The sequence below is a fragment of the Mesoplodon densirostris genome, chromosome 4, assembly GCF_025265405.1.
Source record: "Mesoplodon densirostris isolate mMesDen1 chromosome 4, mMesDen1 primary haplotype, whole genome shotgun sequence".
Taxonomy (NCBI): domain Eukaryota; kingdom Metazoa; phylum Chordata; class Mammalia; order Artiodactyla; family Ziphiidae; genus Mesoplodon; species Mesoplodon densirostris.
Genome location: NC_082664.1, coordinates 135,926,374 through 135,940,123, shown reverse-complemented (window position 1 = coordinate 135,940,123; position 13,750 = coordinate 135,926,374). Strand labels below are relative to the sequence as shown.

The 13,750-nt window shown below is 35.2% G+C and overlaps 1 protein-coding gene across 6 annotated transcripts in view; it reads left to right on the top strand.

The window, feature by feature from the left end:
• The window catches only part of TCF12 (transcription factor 12), a 393,224-nt gene that overhangs the window by 355,618 nt on the left and 23,856 nt on the right, over positions 1-13,750 (top strand). For all 6 annotated transcript variants that reach the window (XM_060097288.1, XM_060097287.1, XM_060097289.1 and 3 more), the window contains 2 exons: positions 5,499-5,572; positions 7,408-7,614. In XM_060097288.1, coding sequence (XP_059953271.1) covers positions 5,499-5,572; positions 7,408-7,614 — 281 coding nt within the window. The remainder of the gene's footprint in view (positions 1-5,498; positions 5,573-7,407; positions 7,615-13,750) is intronic.

Genomic DNA, 13,750 nt, shown 5'->3' with positions numbered 1-13,750 from the left:
TTCTAAGGCATTCATCATTCTTGTTTAAATCCTGCTTATTTTCCTTGGGAACTTTTCAGGCTAAGAACATAACGTTCCTGCATAGAAAATGCTTACAAGAAAGAAGCTTCTGAGATGATGATACTGTTTTAGTTATGATACTTTAGGCTGAAAGGAAGAGAAACTCTTGTCTGGACTGGATTAAATGATAAGGGGATTTTGGATATCTTGTATAAAGCCCATAGCAGGGCAAGCTCCTGGACCAGACAGGGCTCCTGCTCTATTTCTTTTCAGTTCTTTCTTAGGCTGGTGGCAAGACAGCAGTTGAAGGTACCACATATGGACATAGCCATGTCTCATGTAAGAAAAAGGATCATCTATTACATGTCTTTTAAGAATCTTTTTCCAGAAGCCTCTTCAACAGATTTTCCCTCATGATTCATTGACCAGCACTGGGCTTAACAGAGTTACTCAACAGAAATGGGACCACCATGTTTGTCTTAGTCATTAGGATTTCTCCCAAGAGCTAAGAATAGAATTACTCTTTCTTGGTTCATAGTAGGAAAGGATGGACACCCTCCCCCACCTTCTGAGCAAAATCTGGGCTCTAGCAGCAAGGTAGAAGTATGGCTGTGTCTAATACAGTTGTCCTTTGAGAAAAGACATGAGTATTTGAGTTAAGAGAATCTGTTTACTCACAATATTGTAAAGCACTTATACTCCAATAAAGATGTGAAAAAGAAAAAAAAGAGAATGTGTTTACTAAGGGAACTTGGAAAGCAGACAAACAAAACCACTCTTTGCCTTTCTTTACCTCCTTCTAGATCAATGAATAAAAGTTTAATAATTGCAGTACTCAATAGCAATCTTCAGAACATCCACAATAAAAATAAAGAGGAAGTGGGGGGAGATAGGGGAAAAAGGATTCCTCAGTTTAGGCTCCTTTCATCAATGAGATATTTATTTTTATCATCTGTCAGTATGCCTGGTGTTAAAGCAGTTACCTGACTTCATCAAGTTTTCAATTTAGTTGAGAAAATAGAGATAAACACATGAAAATAGAACTGTCAGAATTTAAACTACAGTTCTCCAGATGTACTTCATGAAGAGTGTATAAAGGAGAAAGAACTTTGAGTATAAAAGAAGAGAGTGTGACAAAGATCAAGATGTAAGAAAGTGCATGACCTGTTCATCCAGAGTCTTGAGATGACTGATTATGAACTCTTCACATATTGGAAGTGGAAAGGTTGGCTGGGGCCACATTGTGGAAAGCAAAGCCTTCAATGCTACATTTAGGATTATTCAACCTTTTCCAAGTATAGAGTATCTCATGAAAGTTTGAGTTTAGGGTGAGATTACAGAGGGGAACAACTAACAAAATAAGAAAATGCATGGTAAATAGTCCTAAGAATTTCTCTCAGCCATGCAAAATGATGTTATCTATTCTCTAAATTTATTAACCAGTTTTATTAGGTGGCATATTACTGAATCCCACTCAGAGTGAGAACAGATCAGAAACACTGGGTGAATTTTAGATTTAGTGATCAAAGAAAGCCTTTCTACATTTTCTTGCCAAATAATTCGATTCTCTTGTCAGCTAACATGTTCTCTGGAAATAGTCAATAAATTTTGATATCAAGTATGTTTATTATAATCCTTGAATAACAGCTAGCTTTTGGGGGTGGTCACTAAAAAGCTCAGGGCAATTACAAAAATTGTTAATGATATAAATAGTTGAAAGCTTGCCCTTACCTAACAGAAGGAAGTAGTATAAGCCCAAAACCTCTGTGCATGTCTACCACCAGATAGCAGGTGACAGGGAAGGAAGGGGGGAAATAACCTATTCTCTGGGAAACCCCTTAGGTTTTTAGCCTTTGTACTTTTGTTTTTCCTTACTTGTGTAATAATGCTGCAGTTGGTGATTACAAGCTAGAGATAAAGATACCAGTATGATTCTAAATAAATTTGTGTATTTTATTCATGTACTAGTTTTATAAAAAGACAAAGATGCAGATCTGTCTAGTGTCAGAGGTATTCTATAGCATTATGGTCTCTGTCTAGAATTTGAATTCCATTCACAACCCCAAAGTTCTCATCCATAGCTAATAAGCCGTCGGTGGGCCAGAATTACAAAAGTCTATGTATCTTTTTTCTTCATTGATTACATGATAGATCTATCATCAGGAAAAAATAATAATAATGTCTCATGGTGAAAAAGACCTTTAGGTTCACAGAGTGAGTGCATTCATATCTTTTACCTCATTCGCTTCATAAAGGCAGATTTAAAACAAAAATAAAAAACTGTGAGTGCCTTTTTTTTTTTTTTTTTTTTTTTTTTTTTTTTTGCAGTACGCGGGCCTCTCACTGTTGTGGCCTCTCCCGTTGCGGAGCACAGGCTCCAGACGCACAGGCTCAGCAGCCATGGCTCATGGGCCCAGCTGCTCCGTGGCATGTGGGATCCTCCTGGACCGGGGCACGAACCCGTGTCTCCTGCATCGGCAGGCGGACTCCCAACCACCGTGCCACCAGGGGAGCCCTGTGAGTGCCTATTTTATAGTCAGGACTCAAGATTAATTGATAGTACAGATCAGCCAGAATGCAGGTCTGCTGATTCCCAGTATCCACTAAACTTCCATGCCCTTTTTTGAGCTTTACCAGCCATAGTATTGACTTCTGTTGAGCTTACTCAGTCTGTCTAAGTATCCAGCCATCCCCTTTGTGACCAATAGCATGAATTTTTGAAATGACTAAGTGGGGTTTAAGGTGCTCAGTCCATGAAATACAACTTGGCATTAGTATGAAGTTCAAACGGATAACAGTGATTTAACCATGTCAGTATTCTATTTTAATCAAGTACATCACAGTGGGGCAGCCCAATCTATAATAAAAACAAAATAGGTTTGAGTATATGTATATTTTTCCAGTTTAATAAAGTATATTTTTAAGATAGACCTTAGCATAGTTACTTCATGTCACTATCAAAAAAATAATGAATATAGGTGATTTCTTACCTGAGTAACTCTGTGCACACATCTCATTCCTCAACACTAAGCTAGTGAAGAACCACTAGCTTTGCCTGTTTTGCAAGGCAGATGTGTGCTAACAGTTCTGAGGTGTTTAAATATAAAGCTTGTATTAATAATCCACACAAATTAAGTAATGTAATAATCAGGCTCTGTCACAGGCTGATCACCCAAGGATGTTGGGGGAAATGGAGCAAAATGATTGAAAATAAAATATTGTAAACATTAAGGGAAACTTTTAAAAATAATTTCCGGTCTTTTTCAAAATAGATCATGATTAACCTCTTATCCACATAAAAATTCACAATTCTACATCAGTTTTGGAAAGCACTGATGCACTGAAATCAATGGTAAATGTTAGCTGGTTGTTTTTATACGAATTCTTTTTTTTTTGCGGTATGCGGGCCTCTCACTGTTGTGGCCTCCCCCGTTGCGGAGCACAGGCTCCGGACGCGCAGGCTCCGGATGCGCAGGCTCAGCGGCCATGGCTCACGGCCCCAGCCACTCCGCTGCATGTGGGATCTTCCCGGACCGGGGCACGAACCCGTGTCCCCTGCATCGGCAGGTGGACTCTCAACCACTGCGCCACCAGGGAAGCCCTATACGAATTCTTCATGTAGTCAGTTACTGGATTTTTCTGGTTGCTAAATTCTAATTGCTAATTATAAAATTAGCCCACAAGGCTTCTGTTTCAGTGGGCAATTTTAGATTGTCCATAATTTATGTAGTTATGATTACATTTGTATGTTTAGCAGGAAGCCTTTAATGGTACTCAGAATAATTTGTAGTTTGCTTACAAGTAAAAAAAATTGTTAGCTGATGAAGTATATAACATATCTTTTTCTTACAATTTTAGTATTTTAAATTGTTTTGTATAATCCCAACAGTATTCATGTAACTGTGAAATATAATCAGGTTATTAAGAATCTATGTATCCAACTTAACAAAATGTAAATGATTAATAGGAATACAATTACTAGGTTACTCAGCTAAAGTGAACTATAATAGTTCCAATTTACCATAAGTTTTTAGTTTCCTAAATATGGCAAATTAACCTGCAACAACAAGCTCTGGTGGAACATAGTTTAAAATTTCATTTAACAATAAACAAGACACATTAAGTAAACCTTCTCCAACTTCAGATTTCTAATATATTGATAATTCAGTTTGTCACTGAAGATTTGTTAAGAGCAAAACCATATATTTAATTGAACGGTCTTCATTATTTTCTATGCATAACTTACTTTCAAATGCACAGTCATGAAATAGTAAAGATTTTCAATCATTTGTTTTGTCTTTTTCTTTTTAAAGCTATTTTGGTTATTTTAAAGCTATTTTATTTTTTTTTTAATATTTATTATTTATTTTATTTATTTATTTTGGCTGTGCCAGGTCTTAGTTGTGGCACATGGGATCTTTGCGGCATGCGGACTCTTAGTTTAGGCATGTGAACTCTTAGTTGCAGCATGCATGTGGGATATAGTTCCCCAACCAGTTGAACCCGGGCCCCCTGCATTGGGAGCATGGAGTCTTACCCACTGGACCACTAGGGAAGTCCCTAAAGCTATTTTAAAACACTGCATTCTCCCCAATACATGAATGAATTAATCCTTTTATTTTTTTATTCTGTTTTTTTTTTCCTTTTTATTCTTTCTGTTCTGAACTTGTATCCTTGCTTTTTCTGTCTCCTTTTTTTTTTTTATTATATTGCCACTTTTCTAAAGTTGAAGAGTAAACAACATTTAACAAAATTTTCATGATGATATTTTCCAAATTAAATAATATGTTTTGGTGTAAACTATGTTGGGAAAATTTTTAGCAGATAATCCTAAATGTATTTGCAATCATTTGAAATTGGTGCATTTGTGCATTACTGGAGGCACAAGTTAACATGACCCTTTAGAAAGCAGTTTTGGCCTTATGAATTAAGGATCATAAATATGTTCATACCTTTTAACGTAGAAATGCTATTTATCCTTAGGCATATTCCCCAAAAGAAAAAACACAGTATTACCGTTCATAATATAGTGATATTCAGTTACTATTCATAATAGCCAAATGAAAGCAACCAAAATGTCTAGCAGTGAGGTAACGGTGGTTAAGCAAATTATGATGTAGAGAATCAGGTGAATATTAATGTAAGTAATTAATAGCATGATCATAAAGACTAAAAATATGGGGGAGGGACAGAATTTTAAATTATGCATATTTTAAGTACATTTTCTCAAGATATGTGTGCATTTGGACAGAGTGTGAAGAACATGCAAACATAAATGTAGTTATGTTTTAAAGTATAGTTTTTTTCTCAACTCCCTACACAGTTATATTAATAATGAAAAAAAATTTTTAATGTGTTGGGTTTATCAGTAGCCAGTAACATGCTGAAGACTGAACAAAAATTTTCACATAAATTTATGCACACTTACAATATATCTTTACCCTTTCCTTCAGAACATTATCAAGATCACTGGGTGCTTTTGGGTTTTGTTTTAACAGGTACCAGTCAGTGGCCCAGACCTGGAGGGCAAGCTCCTTCATCCCCAAGCTATGAAAACTCACTCCACTCCCTGGTAAGAGCCTCTGAGAAACATACAAGGTTTCTTTTATCTAATAGTTTGGAGTTCTTTTTTTTTCCAGAAAATCTTGAGTAACAATGAAAAAACAGTAGGATAGCATTACACACGAATTCTTTGCTAACAAATGGTCTGATTTAGTTGAACTATATAAGACACATTGGGTGTGCCTTTTACCATCTGTTCTTTGGGACATCAGGCTTCTGGTCTCAGGACAGCTGGTATTAAAATAGTGTTATGGGATTTTTGTTTCTTTGACAGATCTAGGGTTTAATTTTACTATAATTTTATGTTTACATGTAAAGGAAATTTAAAGAAGAAAAAAAAAAAACACAGACCAAGTAAGAGAAAATTAGTCCAGCATTGCAAAATGGTTGTATTTTACTCTTTCTCTTTCTCATATGATGATACTGTGTGTAGTTTATTACATTTCTGTTAAAATTTTTAAATGTAGCATCAGTTATTTTTGTCAGGAAGAGTATTGTTTCCCATGTTTTCTTTTTTAAAAAAGAATGTATTATGTAAATTGTACAAGCAAAACCATTGACAAACAAAGCAGTAGAATAAAGGAGCATGTCTAGGTATTGAGAGTGAAGAATTTGTGGTAGGATGTTAACTACTGTTGCCTTTCTATGCTTACCACAGAATTATGAAGCATTATAAAAACAAAATAAGGATGACTTGATGGAATGTTAAGTCATGCTATCATTCAGTAATTCCAGGTTGCAAATAGAAAAGTTCTTTTTCTGTGACTAACAGAACATTTTAAATTAAAGTTTTCTTCTCACATATAAGCAAATATAAGCAATGTGTGCTATTTAGATGCTAACCTTATAACTTTGCTGTTAAATCCCAGCCTTCTCATACCTTAATACAAGTAGATCTTGCAGGTCTCCGCGTTAACTTTACTAACATGTTATGCTGACATGCACATCAGCTATTTCCTCATCTCTTTTGGAGTTAATCTTAACCTGTGCTTTGCCTCCTGTTCTGTCTTGACTTTGCCAGAAAAATCGAGTTGAGCAGCAACTTCACGAGCATTTGCAAGATGCAATGTCCTTCTTAAAGGATGTCTGTGAGGTACTATTTCTTTTAGATGGTGCCTTTTTTGTGTTTCAATTAATTATACTTCCTATTATCCAGTTAAAATCATCAAGCCTGTACAGACTCCAGAGTCTTTTAAAATCAAACAATGACTATTTTCATTTTTGTAACAATATGTAAGAATAGGCTTTTGTTGAATGTGATTCTTTTTAAAAGAGCTCTACTGGCATGTGCTTTTATTTTCTTAAATTCTAATATGTTTGTGTATGGGGCATGTGTATATTCACAGACAGACAATATCATTTCATCAGTTTTGTGAAAGAGCACATTTGGATGTGGTCACCATTTCAGATAGGTATTACAAATATTCACCTAAAACAAAATTACAGCTTAAATTTGATGGATTTGAAGACCCTCCCCCAAATTGCCCTCATTTCAAAGATCAGTGTTAAAGTACAGGTTATCTTTTTTATCAATGATAATTGAGTATCAGACACAGTAGAGTAGCCTTCAGCTTTTGTAGAAGCTAAAAGAAATAACCTCATGCTAGATTGGTAAATAGATTTTATGAAGCAGTGATTTGCTTCTGAAGCTTTGTTAATTTAGCATCGTCTACAAATATCCTTTTTTTAATTGTTGATTCGTAGTACAGGTAGTTTCTTTTGAAGCTATTTGATATTGCATATTCACTTGCTGTCTTCCCTATATCCCAAAGTAGGAAACATAGCAGTTTAATTAATTTAATAGATAACATCAGTAATCTCCATGTCTTTTTTCAATCCCTACAGCAATCTCGAATGGAGGATCGTTTGGACAGACTGGATGATGCTATCCATGTGCTGCGGAACCATGCCGTGGGACCTTCCACCAGTTTGCCTGCTGGTCACAGTGACATACACAGTTTATTGGGACCATCCCATAATGCACCAATTGGAAGCCTCAATTCAAACTATGGTGGATCAAGCCTTGTTACAAGCAGTCGACCTGCTTCAATGGTAAAATAGTGCTCATCCTTTTTGAAATAACTTCTAAAGTGTATTGTCCTACTTGTTTTTCATGAAATCTTTCAGGGAGAGAGGTTCCTTCTTTCTGTAAGGAAGGAAGGTAGAGTGGCTTTTAAGAATTTCTTTTACTGTCTTGGGCAGGGTCATTGGCTGAGCATTGGCCCTTAAAATCCTACTGTGACCATGTGCAAAAAGCAGAAACTTTCTACAGAGATCATTTTAGCTTAAACTTGGATTGTTTTTCCAGGTATGTAATAATTAGCAGAACAGTTTTTGCCTTGAAACAGTTGTAGAAAGTCTTAATATCAAAAGCAATCAAGCAAGACTGAATTTCAAGGGTTCTGGTCTAGAAAAGCTGTTTAGTATAATTTGGAACCAGCCTTCAATAGTAGAACGAATGTAATATTATTTGTACAGGTCCAAATTTAAGCTTTATTCCCAAATGAAGGAAAAATGTGGGGTAGTTTTAAGAATGACTGTGATTTAAGTGACAATGAAAGGAAACAATTTTAGATTAATCCCTGAAGAGAGTAAAATCATTCAATCCCTTTTTTTTTAACGTGGTAGTTCTTTAAAAGAGGAAAAAAGTAAAATTCTGCAGCCATGCACATCAAAAATTCTGTGTCAAATGTCTTACATTGTTTTTTATACAAATTATGTTTTAAAGGAATGAAGCTCTTTTTGAATCTGCTATTTAACTGAAACCATGTGTTTGCATGTTTATGGCATGGTTTTTAAGATTCATTGCATGCCGTGAAATATTCTCCTATGAAACAGATTTCTAGCTGTAAGCCATGTGATCAAGGCTAAAACTCACCTATCATCGCAATAATTAGGTGCCCCAAATGCTGAAGTCTTGTGTTCTGTAAAATAGGATTGGTTCCAGATTTTCACGTTCACATTCATATATCAGACAGCCATTTATATTCATTCTGGAGTTGCTGAAGTAAACATCAAACAAGGCTGCCTGGTTTCCTAAGAACAGTGTTTTCAGCAACATAGGTGACATTAGATGCCCACATGTCTTAACAACCAGTTTTTTGTTTTTGTTTTTTAATATCAGAAGATCTTGAAATCGAGACTCCTTTTAAATTAGCTTTTGTTGCTATTGATAAACTAATAAATGTGAAAGCACTTTTAAATTACTGAATTCCTAGAAATAAAAGGGAATATTGTAATCACTATTAGTGGTAGTAATAAAATAATTTTAACAGAATAATAAGATAGCATTTGTTGCAAGTATAAATTATTACTTTACTGAAATACTGTTTATCCTTATTTAGAAGAATGACTTGAAAATCAGTATGTTTGAATCCTAAGCTTGTCTCAGCTGCAGTATTTGCAATTCTTAGTCCTTACCTCTTAATCGTTTTTTTAATTCTTCATTGTTAATAGCCCACTGCTCCTTTCTCCAGTTTATCTGCTACAATATATGATATATCTCTGGCTCCTCCCACATAAATATAGAATTTATATGAAATGGAACTTCTATCTTTGGGAGGTTGTTTTTACCAACTTTAGATATAAGTTGGAAAAGAGATTTTTCAAAATCCAGTCCTCCAAAGCCATGTAAAAACCTAGTGCATTTTAAAAGAACTTGTTGAGGGAAAAAGTGTTTCTAATATTAGATACTTCCCTGAAGCTTTTAATTAAGAAAGTAGCTTCCATTATATTCACTAGGAATATGTTGCCTACTTCAGAGCTGCCAGAGATATTCTTTAAAAAGGAAAAAAGTTCACGGTAATCTAGAAAAAGAGAGTTCTGAAACATGAGGTGAGTCTGGCTTAGTCTGAGAAGCAGCATCAGTGCTGCAGCAACTAAGCCCAGGTTATTGCTGAGTTTGTCTATCAAGGTCTTCCTTCAGTTTTTATAACCTTCTTAGAGGACACAGCTGAGAAAAGTCTGCCAGACATCATCTATTATATCCACCCCTTCCCCAATCACTAATGGAGGTGGAGATGCAGATGTTTTTGCCAGGCTTACCCTCAAAAGATATTAACTGACAAAATCTGACAATGTCAGGTGAGTTAGTATTCAGCTCCCATCCTTCTGAAATGAACTTCTTAGCTATGAGTGCTCAGTTCTCAGTTTCAGCAGAAAGACCAAAGAATGGGATGAAACGAAGATCACAGTCAGCCAATGACTGTCCCAGCTAAGTCTTAGGCATATTGTTGAGGAAAACTCTTATCCTGGTGGCTGTTATTCATGTCTGAGGGCTTGCATCAGTACTGCCAGGAGCCTTGCTTACATGCTTTGTACCTACTTATGTGGAATCAACTCTTTTCATATTCTGAGAGGGTGTGTGATTTGGGGGACATCTTGTAACTATTGCCAGCCATCTTTAAGAGTTAATCTGCTTTTATTATCTCACCCCCATGTTTTCTAACTGATCATGACTAAGAAATAACACAATTTTACATTCTGGAATCACTTTTCTTTTTTTGTCTTGTTTAACTTTCTGGTAGTTTATATACTTTTCCTCTGCCTTAACATAAATTAGTATTTTTTAGGCCCCTAAAAATGGAGGTTACGTGGCTATTATTACAAAGTAACCACAGAAATATCAGTTTATCAGCAATTCTATATCGCCATTTAGAATTTGTAAGCTCAGTTTCCTCTCAAAAATATTTAATTTTCATCATTTCATTTATTTTTCTGCAGAGAGTAAAACTGGTCTACTAAACATAAATACCATTCCAGGAACTCCACAGAACATTCAAATAAAATTTTTGATGTAATGGATTTTTGTGGGCATTTACTAGAGGTCACCATCCTAATTCCAAGTTTTCAATATGATGTTACTTTCTCTCCTAGCATTTAAAGGAGAAGAGTCAGCATACTTTTTTTGTAAAAGGCCAGATAGTAAGGCTATATGGTCTCTGGCACAACTACTTAACTCTGATTTGGTAACATGAAAGCAGCCATAGCTGTTATGAAAACAAATCGGTGTGGTGGCTGTGTTTTAATAAAACTTTATTTATAAAAAAAGAGCCTCCTTTATTAGTAAAACTAACTAACTAACTAAATAAATAAATAACAGGACCAGATTTGGCTTACAGGCATACTTTGCCAATCCCTGATTTAGAACATAAATTAGCTTCCCAGTGCAGGAAATGAGAGTTAGCAAGTTTTGTTTTTTGGGTTTATTTTTGTTTTGGGGATTTTTTTCTTTTCTTTTTCTTGGAGCCTATAACTTTTTGCTTATTTTGTTTTAATGAGTAGTTTGGGAGTTCTGTTGAAGTAGTTGGAATATTTGAGGTGAGCCAGAATGCACTGGGAGTAGAATAAGAGTTGATGGCAGGGTAAAAGTAATACAGAGAGCTCTGCTCTCAGCCTTCAGTGCTATCAAGATAACTTGTGGTGTGAAGTCTACATGGGCAGGTTAACCAAAATAGTTTCCTTGATCAAGGAAATAGCTTTGTTGCTGAAAACATTTCTTTACATTATTTTCAGTTATAACAAGATTATGCCAGTAAGATCATCTACAGCTGATCTACTGATTTGTAGATCCATCTTCTTATCTTATAGATGAAATAATTACTATTTTTTCATTATTCCAGAAAACAATTTTTATATTTCACACAAAGGTAATAAGACTACCACCTGCCAAAAATATTAATAGGAGTCAATATCAAAAGACTTAACTTTGACTATTGTTTCTTTTAACTGAACAAACTTGACTAGCATCAAAGGTTAGGATTAAATGAGGTTTCAACCACAGAAAGCTTTTAACATATTTTAGCTATCTAATATACACAAAAATTAAATTTCCTGAAGATTATTATATCAGAAAAAGAGACTAGGAAGTGGGTAATTACTACTCCTTCTCATATAATTAGTGTAGCCAGCCTGCCCTAGTTTTAACGTTTGCTCTTACTTTTGAATAGGGTTAACATTTTCATTTACTTAATTTCCTACTCCCTTTCAATATTTTGGATAGTTTCTCCATATTTTGTTAATGCAAATTAAAACTTAAGGCTTTATCAGACACTATTATTAGGATGTGATTGACGTATCATTTAAATTTTAAAACACAAAATCAGGGCCTCCCTGGTGGCGCAAGTGGTTGAGAGTCCGCCTGCCGATGCAGGGGATACGGGTTCGTGCCCCGGTCTGGGAGGATCCCATATGCCGCGGAGCGGCTGGGCCCGTGAGCCATGGCCGCTGAGCCTGTGCGTCCGGAGCCTGTGCGTCCGGAGCCTGTGCTCCGCAGCGGGGGAGGCCACAACAGTGAGAGGCCCGCATATCGCAAAAAAAAAAAAAAAAAAAAAAAAAAAAACACAAAATCAGGATTTTTAGAACTATTGAAATGTCAGCATTGGACGGACTGTAGTTTTGCTCCCATTTATTTAATGTAAGAATAAACTCGGAATAAACTGCTGACAGCAAAAAAATAATGTTTTTAAGTGGAAAACTGAAAAGGAATGAGACTCATTAATTTCATTTAGGCATTACAAAGAGGTTTCAGCAATATAAGGTTATTGTACATCACATCAGTTTATGGCTGTAATATCTAAAATACCGAGGCCTGATGAGATAGCTCTGTAATAGCACTTTTATCTTTAACACAAAGTGCTCAGTTATTGTTCAGACAGTGATTTCAACTTCAAACTAAGTTAGATTAGAAGCTTTTGTGTTAATGGAAGGCTGATGCAAATCTTAAAAAGTTTCTCATTTATGATACAGGATAAAATTACATCCAGGAGGTCTTTTGATTTCTTTGTTACAAGACCTGAGGAAATTTAACTCAGGCATGTCTTTTGCGGGGGGCGGATTTCTTGGGTTTTTTGTTGTTTAAGCTATGGTTGGAGATGTGTGTCTTGTATGAGAGCAAATAATGTTCAATTGTAGAACTTAAAGCGACCTTATATAATTTAAAATATAAATCATGTCTGTTTTCTAAATCCTAAAGCAGTTAGAGAAACTATATTTTTCCTAGTTTTAAAAGATTTAAGATTCAGTTATTAAAGACTAACAGGCAAATAGAGTAATATTTTATTCAGAATTTTAGCACTTTTGGTCACTTTATTAGAGTAAATTTGGAATCATTTTAACCTTATATTTAGACAGTAATTTTGTTAGTATAGGTTTGTATACAGTAGAAATGGTATGTATAGGTTTCAGCTAAACTGAAGGAGTTTATTTTTTAACTGCATTTTACTTTTTCTAACCAATTTTTTTCCCAAATGGGCAACTTAAATTTTTAAAAATTTCATTAAGACCACATTATAGTGCTTTTAAAGGGTTTAGATACTATTTTTTTAACTCAAAATTGTTTAAATGTCAAGTTTTTTAAGCCTGAAATCCATACAGATTATATATTTATGGAAATATTATTCAAAAGGAATCATAACAACTGGAATTCTTCCAAGTTTTAGCATAAAACCCTCTTTGGGTAAGACAAAATATTTACAGTACATAAAGATCCTTTATTCAGTCTGTAGATTAATAGTGATTAATTTAAATCATTAGTACTCAGTGAATAGTACAAATTGAACAAATTATTAGAATAGAATTCAAAATCAGCGAGGAGTTCATACTGAGTAGTTTTCAGTCTGTCCCTTAATTCACAAGACCTCTTATTCATCAACTAATTAGATTTAACATTTTTCCATTGTGGGTGTTGAAGCCATTGGCCAAATTAAATGAAAACAAGTCCCTTGTCGGATGCTCCCACAAAAATAAGGCCACAGGTAGATTGTAAAGATTCAGAATGCAAGATGATGTCATTTAATGGAATGGGCCATTTATTCTGAAAGGGAGCTCTTCATAATTGAAATATAGAGCATAGCAGGCCTAGGGGTTTTCCTTCCCCTGCTAGTCCCCCAATAGAAGCACTCTGTCAGCTGTATGCTAACGAGATGAACAATTAAACAAGGTCCTATCTGGCTGGCCTCACAGGCTCTGAGCTCAGACAAAGAACTGTTTATACACCTGTTACGGTGTGTGGACAGAGCCATTTGAATGGGTAGCTTCAGATTAAAGGAAGGACATGGGAGTCAGGGTGAGCAAGGGTTAAAGAAAACTATAAGAACTGTGAATGTCAAATTCTCCAGAAAATATATGAGGGCCATTTGCAAGGGGTTTACAAAGAAAAAGTTCCTGCTAACTTCATTAACATGAAAAA